The 22,359-nt window shown below is 38.3% G+C and overlaps 2 protein-coding genes across 2 annotated transcripts; both read left to right on the forward strand.

The window, feature by feature from the left end:
• The first annotated feature begins 214 nt into the window (after positions 1–214).
• Positions 215–15,501, forward strand: scfd1 (sec1 family domain containing 1). The gene is made up of 25 exons (XM_057344578.1): positions 215–275; positions 989–1,059; positions 1,182–1,270; positions 1,421–1,511; positions 1,628–1,750; positions 2,106–2,193; positions 2,294–2,383; positions 3,651–3,706; positions 4,179–4,264; positions 4,405–4,504; positions 6,347–6,486; positions 6,930–7,020; positions 7,152–7,225; positions 7,517–7,598; positions 7,718–7,814; positions 8,659–8,729; positions 9,797–9,876; positions 9,996–10,058; positions 10,152–10,227; positions 10,964–11,017; positions 12,714–12,766; positions 13,096–13,129; positions 13,260–13,325; positions 13,416–13,484; positions 14,762–15,501. Exons 1-25 carry the CDS (start codon positions 245–247, stop codon positions 14,783–14,785), a joined length of 1,899 nt encoding a protein of 632 aa, XP_057200561.1. The 5' UTR covers positions 215–244; the 3' UTR covers positions 14,786–15,501.
• Positions 14,979–19,821, forward strand: opn6b (opsin 6, group member b). The gene is given in 7 exon segments (XM_057343088.1): positions 14,979–15,050; positions 15,925–15,943; positions 15,946–16,017; positions 19,172–19,215; positions 19,364–19,459; positions 19,622–19,688; positions 19,691–19,821. Coding segments are annotated over 7 exon segments (501 nt in total).
• The last annotated feature ends 2,538 nt before the right edge of the window (positions 19,822–22,359 follow it).

Raw genomic sequence — 22,359 nt, forward strand, 5'->3', positions numbered from 1 at the left:
GGACTGGACGAGTATGAGAGGTGTGAGTATGAGACGGTAACTGTTTAAGGGATGGATGAGACGGGGGCGCTATTCCAAAAAAAAAAAGATTTTACAATCTATAATAGTATAAAGTAAAAAAAATAGTTGTTCAATTTAATGTTTCTTTTTGAAGACCCCTCTCAGTGCGCGCGTTCCCGTACACACACAGCAACTTGCCGGTTGCCACGTCACCTTCCTAGACGTCACCGCATAAACAGTAAAGATGGCGGCCTCCGTCCGGGAAAAACAGGCAGGTCTGTTGCTAAGTTTGAATTTATCTCGAAACACTCCACAATGTTGATATAATTCCTATGAATGACTCTCAATTAATTTTAAGCCTTATTTATTTAAAATACATACATGACTACGTTTTAAATCGAGTTCTTCTGATAGTCTAGCTGAGGAGGCTAATCGTGTTGGTTATCTAGCACTGGTTAGCATCAGATGAGTGGATGATTTGTTCAGCTTGTATGACTAGATAAAGTACTTTTGGTTTTGATCAATGTATAGAGCCAAACAGCTCCTTTATAAACTCTGCTGGTAATAATATCCCCGAGATTTAGGAACCAGTGGTTACACGCTAGCTTCAAGGCAATAAGCGAAACCTAATATATAGTGATCATAATAATAAATGAAAAATTGTTTAATAATTATAATAAAGTTCTTTTATATTTTTAGAGGTTTATAGTATGTGGGTGTTAACATTTAGTTTGTGGCTGCTGCAGTAAAAATTATTCAAGTTTTACGGTTGTGCATTTAATATATAAAATGTGGATGGCATATGGGCACTGCATGAAGTATGTTACTGGTGAGATATGAAACATAGTGTCCTTGATGAAATGCTGTGAAAGCCGTTTTTAATAGTAATATTATTTAAATTACTTAACCCTATGCACACATGCAAGAAAGGCGTGTATTGGCTGACTGATTTTAGGTTCTGATATTGAAAGAATGTTTCTGTCCTCAGCTGCTCTAAAGCGAATGCTCAACTTCAATGCCCCACCGCTGAAAAACACAGCAGCTGAACCGGTATGGAAGGTAAGGATGACACCTAGAGGTTTCCTCACTTCTTTCACTACACAAGGGTCTTAAAGTATCACAGTAATGCTTCTGTAGTTATAGTTGTCATTGACACACTCATCCTTTGCTATTCTTAAAAGGTCCTTATTTACGATCGCTTTGGCCAAGACATAATTTCTCCCCTGCTGTCTGTGAAAGAGTTACGTGACATGGGCATCACTCTTCACCTGTGAGGATCTTTAATACTTTATTATGATAAACATTGTGTTTTAAAAGTAACATTTTGTATAATGGATGTTTTTGTTAATGTATTGAATGTCAGTCGTTTGAATGATTTGCTTTTGAGACTACAGTGCATCTTGTTTGCTTCATCTTCTAGTTTGTTGCACTCGGATCGCGATCCCATTCCAGATGTTCCTGCCATTTACTTCATAATGCCCACAGAGGAGAACATTGACAGGATATGTCAAGTAAACCTTAAGATTATTGTCTCTCTATTACTGTTTGCATTATTAACCAGTGTCAACCTTCATGTTAAAAAATGACCCTATTTTTAAAACTAAAAGAGTAACTTTTTTTCTTGCAGGATCTGCGAAACCAACTCTATGAGTCCTACTACCTGAACTTCATCTCTGCAATCTCTAGAAGCAAGCTGGAGGATATAGCAAGTGCTGCTCTGGCTTCTAATGCAGTAAACCAGGTGACCAAAGTAAGTCAGGCACTCAAGTTAGGAACTTGGAGAAGTTATTTGCTTGTAGCTTTGAAATGTTTGTAAAGAAATAGTTACTCCCAAATTAAATTTAAACCATACTTTCCTCCTTTCGTGCCATCCTAGGTGTATATGCCCTAGGGTTATTTTCTTCAGCTAAGCACAAGTTTTAAATAATACGTTTAAAATATTTAAAATAAATAATATCCTGACTCTTCATAGCGTTGTAATGGCATTGCATTATTTTATTGACGGTGCTATTATTATATATATAATTATTGGTGATTTTATTGATTTGTTCAGTTCTTCTGAATACCTAAAGGTTCTTTCTCAAATCTGTTCTACCTTTTCACAGGTGTTTGATCAGTATTTGAACTTCATCACTCTTGAAGATGAAATGTTCATTCTCTGCAATCAAAACAAAGAACACATCTCCTATCACGGTTTGTTGCTCAAAAGACCTACAGTGTTTCCTTTATATGTTCTGATTTTATTTTAATTCTGAATGGAATCATTTGCACTACTAGTGTTATTTACCTGCAGCCATCAACAAACCAGATATCATGGACACCGACATGGAGGCCATAATGGACACTATAGTGGATAGCCTGTTCTGCTTCTTTGTTACACTTGGTAAATAGCAAGTTTTAATCCTTCTGTAAGTGCGCTCTGTTTAATGGGTTGTTTGAATTTAGGAGCTTATGATTTGTTTGAATTGTCCTCTCTGCCACTCAACTCTCAACTTAAACAGATAGTTCCTCACCAAAGTCATTTTTTTTACTTTTGTATTTCAACAGGAAATTTTGATGAAATATAATTAGAAAAGCAAAAGTAAGCCAACGTTTGCTCATTGTTTAACTATTAAGATGTTTTGTAAGACTTTATATTATGAAGAATGAAGAGTGGCTTGTGTTGAGAGAGCCACTGGGTGGCAGAACCTTCCTGCAGTAATGCTTTTCTGTATAGTGACTGAATATTTAGATTAAGGCAGACAAGGCTTATCTTAAACCAGGACTATGCCTCGGTTAAATTAAGATATTTAAGTCACTTTTATAAAAAAATGCCTTGAAAAATACATTTCTGGTGTGCATCTTGAGACAAAACAATGGCACTGATCTATTTTAACATATGTCAGGGCAAGTTATTTTCAGTTTAGAAAGCTCAAATATTCATTTTAGTATGGGACTATTAAAGGGATACTTCACCCAAAAATGAAAATTCTGTCATCATTTACTGACCTTTGAGTTGTTCCAAATCTGTATAAATTACTTTGTTCTGATGAACACAGAGAAAGATATTTGAAAGAATGCTTATAACCAGACATATTTTGCCCCCCATTGACTACCATAGTAGGAAAAAATACAATGGTAGTCAAAAGTGCCCCAGAACTGTTTGCTGTCCTACATTCTTCAAAATGTCTTCTTCAAGAATGTCTTCAGAACAAAAAAAAGATTAAGTAATTTTTCCTACTATGGGAGTCAATGGGGGGCAAGAACTGTTTGGTTACAAGCATTCTTCCAAATATCTTTCTCTGTGTTGATCAGAACAAAGAAATTTATCCATATTTGGAACAACTCGAAGGTGAGCAAATGAGTAAGTATTTAAGCCTTGTCTGTGAAACCGGGCACAAGTCTATTTATGTAAATAATGAACACATTTGGCTTTCATTCTTGCCCATAATCAAACAACTTTCTTTTGATGAAAGGTGTCAATCTGATCCAAACTGCTAAACTTTCATATGACGGAAACTTCATGATTCGAACTAAGTGCAATGATCAAGTCTGTATTGCTGTTTATGAGTTAAACTCCACTGAACATTCTTGTGTGTCTTGGGAGCCTGTGTGTGGATATTTAATTCGGCCTCCTATTGGCAGTACAGTGAGCTTTCCTGTTATCATAGGTGCTGTCCCAATAATCCGATGTCCAAGAGGGAATGCTGCAGAAATGGTAGCTGTGGTAAGTAACCCACTTTTCTGTTATTTGATGTCCCTTTGATGCCTTCTATATGAACAATCTGAGACATCTTTGTCCTGCTCGGTTAAAAAGAGTTTTATGAATTGTGAATAGAATGGTATAGAATGTCTGTGGTCATTTATTAATCACCTCAACCCCTCCAGTAAACCCTATTACACAGCATTTGTAAATGTCCAAAGTGTGCAAACTGATACTGTCACTTAATGTTGTTTTACTGAAGGTACAAAATTCTTCTTTGTTCTGTATGTGGGACTCAATCCAAGCTCGCCTGGCTTTCGCTAGAGAGCTATTTGGGATGATTAGTTTTCTAACAGAAGAATGCCTTGGTGTTATGTGAGATGAAATTAACACCTTAAATTCCTGGGTTTATTAGATTATTTAATTTCCTACGTATTCTACAAACTCGTTCCTACTGGAATTATTGGTTTTACTGATTTAACTTTTTTCCACCCAGAAACTTGACAAGAAACTGAGAGAGAATCTGCGGGACGCTCGAAACAGCCTGTTCACCGGAGACACCATGGGCACTGGCCAGTTCAGGTGGAGCAAAATCACACACACAGATGACAAACAGACCTATAGATAGATGGAAAGTTTAAGAAAAGATCTAGAAAACAGAGATTTTGGTTTTACTGTAGTTCTAGGCTTTACAATTATATAACTTCACTACACCCCCACAGTTTTCAGAGGCCGCTGTTTGTTCTTGCCGACCGGAACTTGGACCTAGCGACTCCTCTTCACCACACATGGACGTATCAAGCTCTCATTCATGATGTGCTGGTGAGTAGATCCCAAAGAAACCCATATGACCTCAAATTAAGCCCATATTACTTATATTTTTCAAGAAATGCTAATGTACTTTTCCCCTAAATGGAAACTGCAAGTAGCTCCAAGTTGCGGTATATATGGAAAGATCAAGTTATTATAGTCACCGTATGGATGATAAAGGGTTTTTTAAATGTGGAATGTCTGCGCCGGGTTGTTTTTTTGTGCCAGTAGTCATTTATTCTTTTTCGTGGTTTCAAAATGATTCTGCTTTAGTAAAGCAAGTCTTAAATTGCCAGAAGTGCAGACAATTTTTCATGAAATAACTTGAAACTGACAAAAGTAATTGGCATCCACCATTGTTTATTCCATATTTAATAGAAATCAGACTTTGCTTTTGATTTTTTTATTCAACATAATATTGTAAATAATAAAACAAATGAAAATGTCATGGACAAAAATGATGGGACCCCTAACCTAATATTTTGTTGCACAACCTTTAGAGGCAATCACTGCAAGCAAAGGTTTTCTGTAGCTCTGTACCTGTTAACAGGTAGTTTGGCCCACTCTATTCTTGAGCAAACTGCTCTACTGTCTCAGGTTTGATGGGTGCCTTCTCCAGACTGCAAGTTTTAGCTCATTCCATAGATGTTCCATAGGATTCAGATCAGGACTCATAGAAGGCCACTTCAGAATAGTCCAATGTTTTGTTCTTATCCATTCTTGGGTTATCCATTATCCTGTTGGAGGACCCATGACCTGCGACTGAGACAGAGCTTTCTTGACACTGAGCAGTACGTTTCGCTCCAGAATGCCTTGATAGTCTTGAGATTTCATTGTGCCCTGCACAGATTCAAGACACCCTGTGCCAGATGCAGCAGAGCAGCCCCAAAACATAACCGAGCCTGCTCCATGTTTCACTGTAGGTATGGTGTTCACTTCTCTGAAAGCTTGATTTTTCGTCTGTGAACATAGAGCTGATGTGACTTGCCAAAAAGCTCCAGTTTTGACTCATCTGTCCAAAGGACATTCTCCCAGAAGGATCGTGGCTTGTCAATATGAATTTGAGCAAATTCCAGTCTGGCTTTTATATGTTTTTCTTTCAAAAGTGGAGTCCTCCTGGGTCTTCTTCCATGCTCAAAAAGAGACAGATGGTGCGATCAGAAACTGACGTACCTTTACCTTGGAGTTCAGCTTGTATCTCTTTGGCAGTTATCCTTGGTTCTTTTTCTACCATCCGCACTATCCTTCTGTTCAATCTGGGGTCTGTTTCCTCTTGCGGCCGCGCCCAGGGAGGTTGGCTACAATTCCATGGACCTTAAACCTCTTAATAATATTTGCAACTGTTGTCACAGGAACATGGAGCTGCTTGGAGATGGTCTTGTAGCCTTTACCATGCTTGTCTTATTATTTTCTTTCTGAGCTCTTCAGACAACTCTATCCTTGGCTTTCTCTGGTCCATGTTCAGTGTGGTGCACACAATGATACCAAACAGCACAGTGACTACTTTCCTCCGTTTAAATAGGCTGAATGACTGATTACAAGATTGGATACATGTGTGATACTAACTAAAGAAACCAATTAGTTTGAAATATCACTATAATCCAATGATGTATTATCTTTTCTAAGGGGTACCAACAAATGTGTCCAGGCCATTTTAGAATATCTTTGTAGAATAAGCAATAATTAATCTCTTTCCACAGCTTCTTTGCTTAATTCTATGACATACCAAAGGCATGCAAGTATACATGATACAATAGCTTTTAATTTCATCACTCTTCAGGAGGAATGAAGCATTATTTCAATGAGCTGTAAGGGTACCAACAAATTTGAGCACGTCTGTATGTGTTTTGTCAGGACTTCCATCTGAACCGGGTGTGTGTGGAGGAGTCTCAGGGATCAGAGGCCAGCCCAGCCGGGGCACGACCCAAAAAAAAGAACAAGAAGAGCTATGATCTCACTGCTGCTGATAAATTTTGGCAAAAACACAAGGGAAGGTAAATACTTTGTCTTATAGTGTTCTTCTGTATTGTTTTAGTTTCTATTAACTTTTGGCATAATGTTCTAATATTTAGTATTTTTAATGGAATTATTAAAATACTTTTTCTGATAATGTTCTTTTCAACATTAGTGGAGAAACAGAAGAGTTAAAGATTTAAGCAGCAGTACATTTGATGTCATTGTTTTTAACCTCTATTTTCCATATGTATTAGCAAATATTTGGACTATATTTTAAACATTTTGTTTTGGTAGACCATCGTGTCCCTTGAATAGACTGTTGCTTTCGATAAAAGTGTCTGCCAGATGCATAAATATAAATGTTTTGGTTCCATTCCTGCATTCAGAACTTTATCGAATAGTTTATCCGGATCACATAATGGCTTATTTTTAGCCTCAACCGCACGAAAACCATTTAATTGATTTCTGGTCACTGTTTCAGTCCGTTTCCTGAGGTGGCAGAAGCCGTGCAGGAGGAACTGGATACATATCGAGCACAAGAGGACGAGGTTAAACGCCTCAAGAGCATCATGGTAAGACACAAGAATGCGGTTTGTTATTTGTGGAGTCGCTCTAGGGCTGATGCTGAATAATATATAAAGGCATTGTTGGACTGAAGCGGTGATGAGAAACCTGTAACGCCGATATGTGGTTTTCTTCAAAGGGCCTAGAGGGGGAGGATGATGGAGCCATTAGTATGTTGTCAGATAACACTGCCAAACTTACCTCAGCTGTCAGGTAGGAGAAAGAAAAATGTCTTCTTATTGACTTTGTATGTTTTGCTTAAAGGAACGGTATGACTTTCTTATTTCATTTGTAGATCATTCCCATTAACAAAAAAAGTCGACTTCCCCTCCAAAATTGTACTTTGTTATGAAATCCTACGATAATCTAATTACAGCCGGCACTTGTCTCCTATCGCACATGAGCTATTATAAATATATATTAGTCATTGTTCTCACAAAGGGTCTTCCGCTGTACCCCTGCACAAATAGAGTTGGATAACACCATGCTCCTCTCTCCAAACAGTTCTCTTCCTGAGCTTCTGGAGAAGAAGAGATTGATTGACCTCCACACCAACGTTGCCACAGCAGTTTTGGACCACATCAAGGTCAGTGCACCATGAGAAAAATGTTTTTCATCTCTTGGGTTACGCTTTCTCAGAACATCTTATTAATTTTGCGAGGCAGAGCCGCATATTTTACTCTAAATGCGCCTGTCTGTCTTTAGAGTCGTAAGATGGATGTGTATTTTGAGTATGAGGAGAAGCTCATGAGTAAATCTACTCTTGATAAATCTCTACTGGACATCATCAGCGATCCTGACGGTGAGTCTTCCACTTTAAACATGCCGAGCTTATTGGCTGTTAGTGCCATCACATTAAAATATTTATAACAGTATAACTTATTATTCAAAGATTTCTATTTCATCACAATGGGTAGCCCCGCCCACAGTAAAATCGTATTGGTCCAGCTACAGGAGTCTCCATAAAGATACCATTCGTTCTAATATCTGATTGGAACAACATCCGTTGTGTCCGACATCACATAACCCTGTTAAAATCAGTGTAACACTTGGCCTCATGTGACTTATTGTCTAATTGACTGGTCTGTAAGCCTAACTGTTCTACACCATCATGTCCCTCAAAACATGGCCTTATCAATCACAACATTTTGTTTTACCAAGAACAACCCCATTCTGAAAGATCAAACAAAACTAATTCAATGAGTAAATCGTACATTAATGAGATTCTGTCGCACCCCTCTTCTTCATCCAGCCATTTTCCAGCTTAGTGGACTGAAATACATCACATCCCTAAGGGGAAGCGGTCGACTTTAAAGCTTCTCTGTGATGCTACCACAGGATGAAATTTGTTTTCTCTCCCGCCAGCATTGTGAGGTTTCGAGAGGACGCGGATTTTTGATCTCCACGGGGTCCTCTTTAAGTTCACTGGTTTCCTATGAGTACACAGGAATGGCCACTATGCTGACTATCATGATAGCGAACAGTTCAAGTGTTCGGAATACACAGTGCTTTATTGTTCAAATTGAGTTTAATGTTTGATTTACTGATCACATTTCAGCTTTGGAGGAAAATAAAATCTAGTCGTGTTTACTTTGTTGAATCCAAATGAACAGTGCATTTTAATGATGTTTTTTCCTTATTGGTAGCTGGAACCGCAGAGGATAAGATGAGATTGTTTCTCATCTACTACATCACTTCCCAGCAGCCCCCATCTGAGGTACGGCCTTCAATCAAACTATAATACCCAAATAATTGATCTGTTTTCTATTTTCCTGTATTTATCTAGGAATCCTAATGTTGCTCCGGGACTCCATGACAATCTGTGACGATAGCTGGTCATGACCATTGATCATAGAGTCCCATAGCAACCTTTGGATGTCTATACAAATAAGACTGAAACACAGACTTGCGGTGTCGTCTGTGGTGGGCTACCCTGATGTGCACTTTCGGTAACACCACATTTTATTATAATCGGCGGCAAATGCATGGATTTCATTATTTTGGGACACATCAAGCCAAAACCATTCTGATTCCTCCATATAAAGCTCGGCCTTGGTTCTCAAACTGAATTTTTTTAGACTTCAAAAGCTTTGTTGTCCTTTGGGACACATGCGGCGCAGATTTGGGGAACACTGACGCTCTTTGATGCCATGGCCAAATGTTATTGCTCTTGTACCTTGATAAAGCAGGATTGTTCCGCTCATGGCAAGATCTCTTAAATGGCCATTCAAAAGACAGTATGAGTTCTTGACTAGGAAACAGAGCCATGGGACCAAACACGGATAGATGATGTCTCACCCCGCAGCAGTGACCCTTGGAAGTTTTGTCCTGTCAGGAGAGAAAGCGCAGTGGCCAATGAGTCATGTAGGGACCCCGCTGTCACGCACTGATATGGTTATTAATCTGGGCTGTAAAAGCTTTTACTTTCCAAATAATAGTGAGTTGACAGCTAAAGTCAGACAGGAACTCTCTTCCACGTCTTCTGGGATCTTTCTTTCATCTGCGTCCCCCTGAACGGGAGTACATTATTGTTGGCGAAGCGTTTGCACGAACTCCAAAAACAACCATTTTGTTTGTTTTTTGGAGGCAGTAATGAGATTGGTGACATCAAAACGGCCTGACTCGTTCCTGCGGTGCAGACTGTTACGTGTCTAACAGAAATGGGTTTCATCTCATTCTGATGAATGCTCGTGGCTTGTGAGCCATGTGCCATCCTTCATTGTATAAAAATGAATTTGACTGCTGAAGTTTTGGTTTCATCCGAGAGATTTTGTTCTTCTTCAGGCTGATCTGGAGCAGTACAAAAAAGCAATGCTTGATGCTGGCTGTGACCTGTCCCCACTTAACTACATCAAGCAGTGGAAGTAAGTTCTGGCCATTGTCAACAAACACATCATAACACGTCTCATAGTAACTACATTAAATTTAACAGAATTATGAGAGCAAGAGTTTTGTAACTATAATATGGCCTAATATTTTCTAGAGCCTTCACCAAGATGGCTGCCACACCAGCCAATTATGGGAGCGGTGGAGTAAAACCAATGGGGTATGACGTTACACTAAATTTAGTTCTTATAATGCAAATCACTTTGTAAATGTCAGGTGCAAATTTATGATGGTCTGCTTGTCGCTTTCGTAGACTTTTCTCGAGGGTCATGAACACCGGCTCCCAGTTTGTGATGGAGGGGGTGAAAAATCTAGTATTGAAACAGCATGTGAGTATATACACCAATAACAATCTTTAGACTGCAGTGCATTAATCTGCATTAAAGGAATAGTTCACCCAAAACAAGAAAATGTGTCCACTTACTCAGATGTTCTAAAGCAGATGTTCTAAAGAAGTTCTAGCAGGTTCTTCAGAAAGTAAACACTTTCACAACATCAGGGTGGGAACTGTAGGAATTTTGGTTAGTTAGTGGTATCGGTTAAAGTAGTTAAAATAAGCATTTACTATGGTACTAGGAGGTAATCTGAGGTAACAGAGCCAGAAACGAACACCCTGTGTGTTGTTGCCAGAGCTGTTACAATATCAGTTTTACATGTCACAAAAGAATCCACAACAACAATATTATTGTGTTATCTATTGAATTTGAAAAAAAAAAATGCTTTCAGTCAAAAAAAATAGTTTTTTGTCTTTTATTTTCAAAAAACAAATTAAGGGAGGCAGAGAGGGTTTGTAACTATTGTTATTCTTAAGGAATTTTTTTATGGATGCTGAATAGTTTATGATTTTGTAGATTATGTGTAGAATTAACACAATATCAATAATCATGGTTTTTAATTAACCCAAGTAATTGTCAATACCTGTTTATTGTGACAATATTTTTTTATTAGTCTGCTTCAAAGTTAATGCTTTTTTACGATCTAGTGTGGTTGCTAATGTTTGCATTGGTGTTGCTATAATATTTATGTCGGCTTTATTGTGAGTCTTGTTTGTTTGTGTTTGTACAGAACTTGCCTGTTACACGAATCTTGGACAACTTAATGGAAATTAAGTCAAACCAGGTAAGCATGCATCTGTCTTTCACCTACTCTATCACACCATCATTTTTTCTTGTTTATTATTCATAGCCGTACATATAAATGTGATAATCCTTCACCTTATAGCTGTTTGTTTTTGCACATCTATGGATAGTTATACAAAAATGTTTCCAACATGCAAACAGTATTGCATGTCATCAAGGATGACTGGCTCTACGGGACACTGGATTTACTCTTAACAGGGCACAGAAGAAGCTTTTTTATATGAGAACTCAGTTTAGGCAATCTGATCTGCTGTGTTAATGCGACTGTAACAGCCAGGGGAACACCTGTGGAGAGAGAGTGAGGAGAGTTTTTAGTGAGCAAAAGCATTTGGAAGCATTCCATTTTGCTTTTACCTTTTTCAAAACAAATGAGTTTTAAACAGCAGTAACAGGTAACTTCTTTCTGCAAACTAAAAAAGATTTTAATGATGGGTCTCATCCCTGTAGTAAAATGTCTGTATATGAAGCATCAGGTATTTGAACACATTGGCTGTTTTTAAGTTATTGTTGGACTGTGTTGAAGGAAAAGTATTCTTTGAAAATGTCTCCTGATGCTTTGAGATCAACTACGTTCTGGGACTGTGTGGGGGAAAATGATTGATGCTGATTTTTTATAAATGTGGAATCACTGAAAGGATATGATGTGGCAATTCTTTGAAAGCGCCCTCACATTATGACTTTAAGGGCTCGGTTTTATATAGACATGTCGAATTTTCCCTAAGCACACTTCCAAGAACTATCCTGAAGAGCTGTCCTAAATTTAAAATGCTGTAATGGAGACAGCTAGCTGACATATTAGCTCTTGAGATCATCTGCTTGTGTAACAGTGGCCTTTTAGTTTCCCCTTCTCGCACCAGGGCAGAAGGACCTTATTTCCTTTTAAAACACCCTCAGGGTCTCTCTGATCTTCTCACTCTTAAAAGCTGGGGTGGACAGATTGCCGTATCTTGTTACTGAGATACTTTACCTTCAAACTCTACGTTCTGCCCATAAACTTGAATTGCACATAACCGTATTATCACATTCCCAGCGACTGGAATTTCAGTGCCCAGCACAATACAGCTCTTGTTGGGGAAGCTATATGACTGAAGGGATAGGAGCAGCTCAGAACGTTCACTCACAGACCAGCCCACTTGACCAGGTTTTAGTGCAAAAACAAAAAGGTCTGAACTTTTGCTAGCAGGGGAAAACTGATCGCAGAAAAATCTGGAGCATGTAGACATTTAATAGTGTCACTGGTCTCCAGTTTCAGTGAGTTGACAGCAAAGTTTTTCTTTTTGAAATATGTGACGGAGCACCAGGTCTGCCAGGCTGACTAAAGTCTCGTGGGGGTAGAGACAAGCTTGGACCTTTCAATGTGGAGGATGAGAAAGTAGGAGGCCATTTGCCCCCACCTCAGAGACAGCTCTCGTCAGTTGAAGTCAAAACATTCAAAGAAGAAAAATGAAATCTTTTTTTATTAGCCTAAAGGACTGGGAGAGCATATTTTACTGTTTGGGGCTAGTTTTGAGATAAATTGTTACTGGAAGCATAATAGCTTGATAAGGGTTTAGAGTTGATGAATGAGGTGGTTTTCAGGAGCTGGTGATGTGGGGACGGTGCAGTCAGTGTTATTTCGTCCCTAATTTACCGACGTGCTCTGTAATCCCTTATGTTACGTGCTGTGATTTTTGCAGGAGACAGATGACTACAGATACTTTGATCCCAAGATGCTTCGCGGAAGTGAGAGGTAGGAACTCAAGACTCCTTCTATAAGGAAGATTCCTTATATTTTCTAACGATAGAGCTCAATGTTTGATTTGGTCGCACTGTATGCAAATATTATGTTTAAGGCATTTGATCCATGGAGGAATTTGAAATCACTTGTTTCTTTTATTACATACACATAAGGCAGCATTGAAGTTGGGTAAATAACAGATCCACACATCCTTGCCAGCGCTGTGACTTTCCACTGAAAATATTTAGAATATAAGAAGATCTGTAGTTTTTCCGCAACTGTTGGCTGCTTTCTCTCTCTGCCACTGTTGATGAATTAATCAGACTCTTTAATTCCTCCAGCTCCATTCCAAGAAACAAGAACCCCTTTCAGGAGGTGAGCATAAAAACCAGTGAGGAGAGTTGATAGCTGATGATATTTGGACCAAGTCTAATTTATTGAAATATTTAAATATGAATTGAAATTCCATCTACCACCGCTAATCTCAGCTTTTGTCATTTTACAGGCCATTGTCTTTGTTGTTGGTGGAGGCAATTATATAGAGTATCAAAATCTTGTTGACTACACAAAGGTATGCTAAACAGACTTGGATATGTGAAATACCCTTCTACAAAACATCTTTTTATAAAGATGCATAACGTTTTTTTTTGGTTCTCTTCAGGCCAGACCAGGGAAGCGGGTTCTTTATGGGTGTAGTGAGCTTTTCAATGCATCCCAGTTTATTAAGCAGGTATGATCAGTTATTTTAAAGATATTGATATCAGGATATCTAAAGGCGAGATTTATGACCCATTAAGAGCCTCAAAGTCACGATCTGCATCGCTCTTTAGCCATTCACATACATGGAGAGAATGTCATGAAAAAAATGCTTTGCAATCCAATGCTCTAAAATGACATCTGAATATCCCAGAGTTGGAGGAACAACACTGCTTTGAGTGTCTTGGAATGCTTTTTGCTACTTGAAGCAAATCTACGTAGTACTTTGTCTTAACAAAACTGACACCAAGTCATAACGTGCCTTTCACTTTGTAAATATTTTTTGAACATTTTGCCCATCTTTTTTGCATACATTTTTTGTTAATACACTTCTACCCCTTATTCCACTGCCTGGGTAAAAAAGGAGGGGTTTCTTCTTTCTTTCTCTTGGCCGTGAACCTATATGACGCAGACTTTGTGTGAAATAGAAAATGACCACCTTTACATGGACAACAATAATCCGATATTAACACAATTAAGACAATACTCTGATTAAGAATGGACCATGTAAACAGAGCTTTTTGATTACCTTAATCCGTCTAAACTCATAATCGTAGTAAACGCAAATCGAATTAAGACGGGTGTAGTACTCCTATTTTAGTTGCATTATCGAAGTGTGGTATAGATGGGGGGGTTTTTTGTGTGTTTTTCTTATTTTCTCCTGTAAAGCTGCTTTGGAACAATGCACATTGTGAAAAGAGATATATAAATGAAATTTAATTGAATTGAAGTATAGACATGTACACACCTTAATTGCACTATTACCGGCGCGTAGGAACTTTCGCGGCACTTTGCGACAGGTTACACACACGCACGGCAGTGGACAGCCGTTTCGTTATACGGCAAACAACATGGCTTCAAGCAAGAAAGCACATTTTTAGTCCGAACGGGAAACAAGAAAGATTCTACATTGCCAACAATTCTAGAAAATAAATGAAACACCAAAAACTGTATATGGTACCATTATGGTACCATGGCGAAGACAAACTGTTTGTTGATACATGAAATAATGGAGGGAACGTCGAACGGTAACATGTAATACGGGAACATGAAAGGTATATTCTTAAAGCAACTCATGTAAACACCTTAATCGTAATATTAACTTACTCAGAATAAGGCAAATAATTTGATTACTGACGTCCATGTAAACGTGGTCACTCTGATTCGGGTGTAATCCTGCTTTTGTTTAGGAGTTAATGTGATTATGCAGTGTTAGAGCTATTAAGACTGAATACATTCATTTCTCCACAGCTCTCCCAGCTTGGTCAGAAATAGGAGCAGCGAAGTCCAGTTATCCACTCTTCTCAAAATTGAAATCAAGATATCTTCATAGCTATTAATGCTATGCTATTAAATGTCTCTAACCTCAGAATCATTGATATTCCATGTACTTTATACTGTTTTCCTATACTATTTAATTCAATAACAATGGTTCTTGACAATAAAGTTCTAACAGTCTTAAGCAGAGATGGGCTGCTGTTTTTTTCCCTCAAACATTACAGTCTACCAGGTGTCACGTGGAAGTGAAACGGTTATCTGGTTATACTAAAGTGCATGCAAGGTGAGGACATAATTTGGCAACTGAAGAAAGTTATTTGTTAAAGTCAACTTGAAAGACATACTATAATGCAGCCGCATAAAAGATTAAGACATTTTATTTAATAAGCATTTCTAGATGTATTGTGGCCATTCCAGTTCAGTGTCTGTTGAATTTCAACAAAATCAAACCTCAGGAGTGACAAAGTCATCCAACAGCAATGTGATAGACTGACAGCATGACAAGACATGAAAACTGTGATAAAAATCTAAGTTATCATATAAAAAATATATGAATTTACCTAAATCCATGTACAAATATTACTGTTGTATTGCTTAAAAGTGAATATGAATTTGTTTTCTTTGCAGTATTTGAGGTCTGAAAAAAATACAGAGCATCTTTTCTGTTTTTTAACCGGTTTCTTCAGTTTTCATTTTCTACCAATAAATGCGAATAGAAACAAATGTTTTTTTTTTATTTAAGAGAAATATTGTTAGTAGTTCACAGAATGAAACAAAAATGATGCCTGACACGTACCTATAAATAGAAGATTTTAAAATGAGAAAAACTGATTTCGAAATGATCTCTTATCACATAATTTTATTTAAATGCTCATGTAGCTTTCATAAGACATTAGGCAAAATCAACCACTGGTGCGAGAGGTCTATCATTCTAGTTCTTTTGCCATCTGGCAGGTTATGTTATGAGGATCTGAAGAGATAAATGATTTGTATCCATTCCAAGTACACAGGCATGTGTCCTTTTATCCCCTGATCTCTCTGGCTTGCTCCCCAGGACCTGGTTAGTGGGTGATGAGACAGGTTTCCAGAGAATGCCAGAACTGTTTGCACTGTATAAAATGCTGTGTCTTGGCCAGGTGGATGAATTCCTAATCCTGAAATCATCAGCATCAACACGCTGACAGCCATCAGTGTGGACTATTACATCAAAGTTTGCCAACCTCATCATGGTATGCTCCATTTTGGCCAGACATACTGGGTTGTTATAGCTTAGGATCAGTGTTGTGCAAGTTACTTCCAAACTGTAATACATTACAGATTACTTGTTACTGTTATTTAAAAGTAATCCGTTACCTTGCAATATTACTTTCTCAGAATACTTTCACCAAAATAACTACAGAAGCAGAACTTAACATTCTAAAATGACAAAATGTCTTTGTATTTTCAAAATACAAAATACTTTTTGCCAATCAACCTCTTTATTAGACTTCCAATTTGTTGAATTAACTAGACTACACAAAAATAAATACTAAAAAATACTAGGATTAAACGCATTTAAATACAAAATACATTTAATTTTTTTCAAAGGTATTTAAATACAAAATAGTCCCATCACTTAATTATATAGAACTGTTTGCACTGTTCTATCGTGTAAACGTTAGCTTACCTTGTCATTGCTGCTGGTCACAGGGATCTTGCTAACTAGCTTCCTGAAAGCAGCCCAATGACCCCTCAAAACCCGCCCAAAAGGAATGAAAACTAGCCCAATTATTTTCCGGTGTCAAATCAAAGTTAACAACTGCCAAAAGATGTTTCTATTGCTATATATACTTATCTGAATGGTTTCCTAGGTATTGTATATATTTTTTGTTCTGTTGAACTCAAAAGATGTTTTGGGGGATTTAGGAAAGCAAACAATTCTGGGTCACCTTTACCGTTATAATTTTTTTGCTATAGTCAATGATGCCAAAGAATTTTCAGTTGCTAACATTCTACCAAATATCTTTGTGTTCAACCGAACAAAGACATTTATACAGGTTTGGAACAACTAGAGGGTGAGTAATTCATAACATAATTTTCATTTTTGGGTGGAGTGTCCCTTTAAAAAAGATCCCATGTGTGCTCGAGGCCACGCACGGAAATGGACGAGAAACGTGTTTTCTCTTCATAAAACATGCAAAAACTACTTCTTAATCAAACTACAAAAAAATATATATATTGCATATGTATAATGTGTACAAGCACATCAATGTCTGCTCAAACGTGATATTTGGCAGCCGGTGTTGTGCCGAGAAATGCACCCCTGCCAGATTATGCACCTCCGTCATTAACACGCTGTCCGATTGGCTAATTCTAACCCCTTCCCACACCTAATCCTCACCCTAACCATTGTGGGGAGGGGGGGTGCATAATCTGAGAGGGGTGCATTTCTCGGCACAACACCGGTCCTGGAGTTGCCGGGATTTTTTATTTGTTAATGTCTCGTGGGCGAAAAGTTTGTTGTAACGCAAGCGTTTAAAATATTAAAATATGACTGAAAATTGATTAGTAATGCCTTACACTACTGCGTTACAGCAAAAAGTAATATGTTACTGTAATACATTACTTTTGTAAAGCATTACTCCCAACACTGCTTAGGATACCCAGTACTTAGGAGTCCATGTGCTCTGTGCACTGGGGTCAATGAAGGCTGCAATACACATTGCTCTGGTTTTTATTAGGGCTATCAAATGATTAATCATGATTAATCACATCCAGAATAAAAGTTTGTGTTTACATAATAAATGTCTGAGAGAGATACACGCACATGCTTTATTAATGTAGTAGCACTGAACTTCCGAATGAAAGTGTCTTTACCGGTCGATAACTTTGGTGTACTTCAGACGGGAGCGGGTGGTCTGACAGTAGCCCTCCACTCTCGACATCCGACATACAGTGGTGGCGTACACACAGTTCCCTGTACGATACAACTTGTCAAAGTATGTTCTGTGCATACCAGCCACGAGTGCGCCTTCTGAGAGAACAGTTAGCTTTGTGGGTTGTGAGCGGAGTTTGGAGGAGAGATGTGACAGCATCAGTCAGTATTGCTTGAAATACAAGCAAAATATAAAAAGTGCATTTTGACCATTCAGTTTATGCAATAGTGAACAAATTGGCTAAATCAATCAAATTCGGCCTTCGGCGAAGTGTTTCATTTTCTTTCAGCTTCGGCCAAGAATTTTCATTTCGGTGAATCCCTCATTTATTTTCCCTATGGCACTAAATGGGGGATGAGATCTGTTTGGTTGCTATGTTCTTCCAAATATCTTCCTTTGTGTTTAGCAGAACAAAGACATTTATACAGGTTTGAAACAACCCGAAGGTGAGTAAATGACAGAATTTTCATTTTTGGGTGAACTATCCCTTTAAATTATATATAAACGTTTATTAATTTGTGTATTTTATATTTTTCTTAAATATATGCATGTATCTGTATGTTTTTATAAGTACAAAATTAACATGCACAGTACACAGACATATATGTAAACACAAACTTTTATTCTGGATGCAATTTATCGCGATTAATCATTTTACAGTTCTAATTTTTATCATCTTGAGTTCCGGCTCACTGCTTTGTTTCCTCAAAGTATTGTAGGCCCCGCGTTTTATTTTTTTGTAATTCTCTCACTTTTTCTGGACTAAAGGGATGTAAATTGATGTGTTGTGCTACACCTGGTGCAAATATTCACTCTGTTATCTAATTGTAATAAAGCTCAATAAAACGGAAGGAAGGAGGCGGGAACCGGCGAACATTTAAACATTTTAATCCAAAATAAATAAACAGCAGTAAAAACAGGCCGGCAACCCCTCACGGACGACTGCCGGCCACACGAACGAAAACAAAACTTAACTGTCCGGGCCCGGTCCTCTCTCGCCGTATGCTCCTGCCGCTCGGCCTTTTATGCTTCCGATCTCCTCCGTGGGAGATACGAGGCCGGTGGTGCCCAGCTGACGCTCATTATCAATCGCATCACCGGCCTCGCTCGCTCCTCCCAAGGCTCTCGTCACGCCTCCCTCGTCACACTAATATAGTATGGTTAGGAGAGGTAATATTCTAGCAAACAGTTCTAGGAACACTGGTCAAAGAAACTTGCCCCAACACTAATGGAATATAGCAGGCCATGTTCATTGCATTATGGCTCATTTCACCTAGACAATATTTATTTCTCTCTCATTGACCAAACACCGGTTCAGCCAGGTTCCTCCATGACCTGAAAACCTCTGTACTTGAGCCTCAGATGTTATTTTTCCGTTATTAGTAGCTCTTAAAACTTGGCGGTACAAATTCTAAATAAATCAGCATTATTACTCTGTTAGGACTGCATTGATACAAATGTTCTCCATCTCATTGCGTCAACAAGCGTAACATTGGCGCAGTTGTAGCAGAAGTCTGGCTGTGTTGTGTGTGTATTGGGCTGGGGCAGTTACAGAGGTAGGACAAGGACATTACTTCTAGTCCATTTTCATCAGTGGTCTTTAAAATTGGGATTTCACACAAACTCTGTCATTAACGCTTTCTTTAACTACTTTTGCCAGCATGCATTACAGTTTTTGTCGATCCTTTGCACAGTCAAGTCCAGCCGGAGAGATGTCAGTGAGAGGCAAGAGAAGATTGAGCGGAGCATTATGCGGGTAAATCCACTGCTCCAAACCTTTTAATCTAACCCCATAAGCAACATCAATCACGTAACCAAAGACTGATGATCATTTAATGTGGAAATGTACCCCTCTTCTCTATTAACACAGGTGTGTATTAATACATGTACTCTAGTGTGTATTTGATTCTCACACCAGGTCTCTCTAATTCTGTGTGCGGCCTTCCTGTTGGCCTGGTCCCCATGTGCAGTCATTTCGTGGTCGGGTGGGGTTACCAAATACCCCCACTCAACGGCATCCTGGCAGGCCTCTTTGCCAAGTCAGCAAGTTTTTACTATCCGTTTATCTACATTGGCATGATCTCTAAGTTCCGGAAGGACCTGCGGGCTCTGCGCTGATGAGGGTCTGAGGCAGTAGAACAAAGACCCACCCACTGGCCCAGCCTGGTGATGTGTAGCTCAACACGACTGCATTTGAGGAGCCAGTTAATCCAGACTCAGAGGTGGAGATGGGCCATGATAGGAGTGAAGGCTAAGGCATCCCATGAACCAGAAAACCACAGTAAACCATTAAGGGAGTCTTAAAGGGTTTTTCAGGAAACACAGCTACTCTGGAAGGTTTAAGAAGATTAGGTTTGCCATAAATTATACATTTATACAGTTCTTGGCCACCATTGACTACCATAGTAGGAAAAATGACAATGGCAATCAAAAATGCCCCAGAACGGTTTGCTTTCCTAAATTCTTCTAAATATATTTTGTGTTCAACAGAACAAAGAACTTGATAAAGAACTTTTTCCTACTATGGTAGTCAATGGTGCCCCAGAACTGTTTGGTTACAAGCATTTTTCCAAATATCTTTCTCTGTGTTCATCAGAACAAAGACATTTATACAGATTTGGAAGAACTTGAGGGTGAGTAAATGAAGACAGAATTTTCATTTTTGGGTGAACTGTTCTTTTAATGTCTGTCTCTGAGGATTGTTTGGGTTTGAGAAGAATTTAGAAATGGTTTGGGGACAAAAAACAAAGATTGTTGGGGTTCCCTCAACTCAATTTCAAAGTTTCCAAAAACATTTTGAATAAAACTTTGGGAAGCAACAAAGAACAGACGGGATGGGGAAAGGGCCAAAATAAACAAATACACCACGCTATCTAAGAGGGAAAGAATCTAACTTGCCTAAAAATACAAATAAACAATATAATTTCCCCCCATTTCTCTCTAACCAAAATCAAGAATATAAAGCCAATATCTGCAATTAAAATAGCACTCTCCCGTCTACTGCTATACAACATAAATGGTTAAATATTTTTAAGTTATGCAGAGTTTAAAACTGAATTCATAACCAGCAGAAGGGCAACAAAACTACGATCAAACAGCATCAACATCTGGAGCTCAAGAAACAAATTATGCTGCATATCGTCTCTGCTTTTCATTTTCTTCCCAAGACATTTAATTTCATCTTAATTAGCAGGACAAGGGACAAAACAAGTCAGACAAGAAGACATTGTACAATTGCAAAATAACATTTTTCTCCATGATGCGTAAGAGGAAAACTTGTGCAGTGTGGTCTGTATGGACAACAAGGATCTCAACTACCATTCAACTATACATGCGTTGTTGGTTCAGTTGTCCCTGAATAAACTGGCCAAGCTCACTATGCTTAATTGTTTTGCCAAAACACTTAAGCTGGTGCATTTTTACAACAGACAGGATGGATGAATGGTCCATTTTTTAGAAATTCACTGAACAGTCATGGACCTGTTACAAGTAAGTTAGACTGAAGTGTTATGACTCCTGAACTGTCCCTGTAAAAGTAAACCTCAGCAATTCCAGCTTAGATTTAAGAGTTCAATGAAAACATTCTAGAGTCTCCCGGGATTCCAGGTGATATTTTCTCGATAACTGATAGCTTGTACCTCTTTCAACAAAAACGCCACTGTAACTGAAACGCTTCTCTTACAATTATAATAGGAAAGATAATAGAAGATTTTGATTTGGTTTTGCCAGCAAGCTGACAGCGAAAGGCAAAATCCGGACATGTCAAAAATATTCCATCCATTCATTCTCCAAACCCACTTGTCCTCTGAATGGTCGCAGGAGAGCGGGAGTCTATCCTAGCATCTTGGGCATCCCTGGATGGCCAATCCATCACAGGGCTGCAACAAATATTCAGAAATGGTAAACACTCAAGATCTGAATATTGCTCTGGCCCTGCATCACTCGGTCTCAACAAAGACGTTAATTCGCAGAGAAAGATGCAAAACTGGTCAAAGAAAGGGTTTGTATACAAAGACCTCAGAGGGCAGGAACTGTTTAGAAACGTATACACGATATATCCAAGTTTCAAGCCTGCACATATTTTCACATATCATGCATTGCACATATTTGTTGACTTACCAGTTATACGTTGATGTGTCCACGTCAGCTTCCCTAAATGCAAGTGCAATGTGTTTACTGGCATTTAAACCTTCTTCACTAGAATTTTGTTAAGCATAAATATTTATAGGGAAATAAAGGAAGCAAAAGGCCTCAGGAATGGGAACTGCCAAAATAAAAATCCACCACTACCTAAAAGGGAGACCATTTAACTTGGCTTTAAAGGAAAAAAGCAATATTTTAATTCTCTCTATAACCAAAAACAGGAAGCACAACTCAGCACACACACATTGCTAAAGTTTCCATGAATTCATTTTAGAATTTACCAAAAATGTTGAACACAAATATTTTACTAATAATCAGGATATGAAACTCAACTAAAGAGTACTAAAGAGGAATAACACTAGCAAAAGATACATCAGCAGTAGTTACACAGGACGCTGTAGCGTTTTTTCTCATCTTTAAAGTCACCATGCAATTATAAATGATAATACTCATTTTCTTACACAGCTTTGCAGTGATTATTATAAATGATTCATCCATGCACATCATTATTTT

The sequence above is a fragment of the Triplophysa rosa genome, linkage group LG10 (genome assembly GCF_024868665.1).
Source record: "Triplophysa rosa linkage group LG10, Trosa_1v2, whole genome shotgun sequence".
Classification (NCBI taxonomy): domain Eukaryota; kingdom Metazoa; phylum Chordata; class Actinopteri; order Cypriniformes; family Nemacheilidae; genus Triplophysa; species Triplophysa rosa.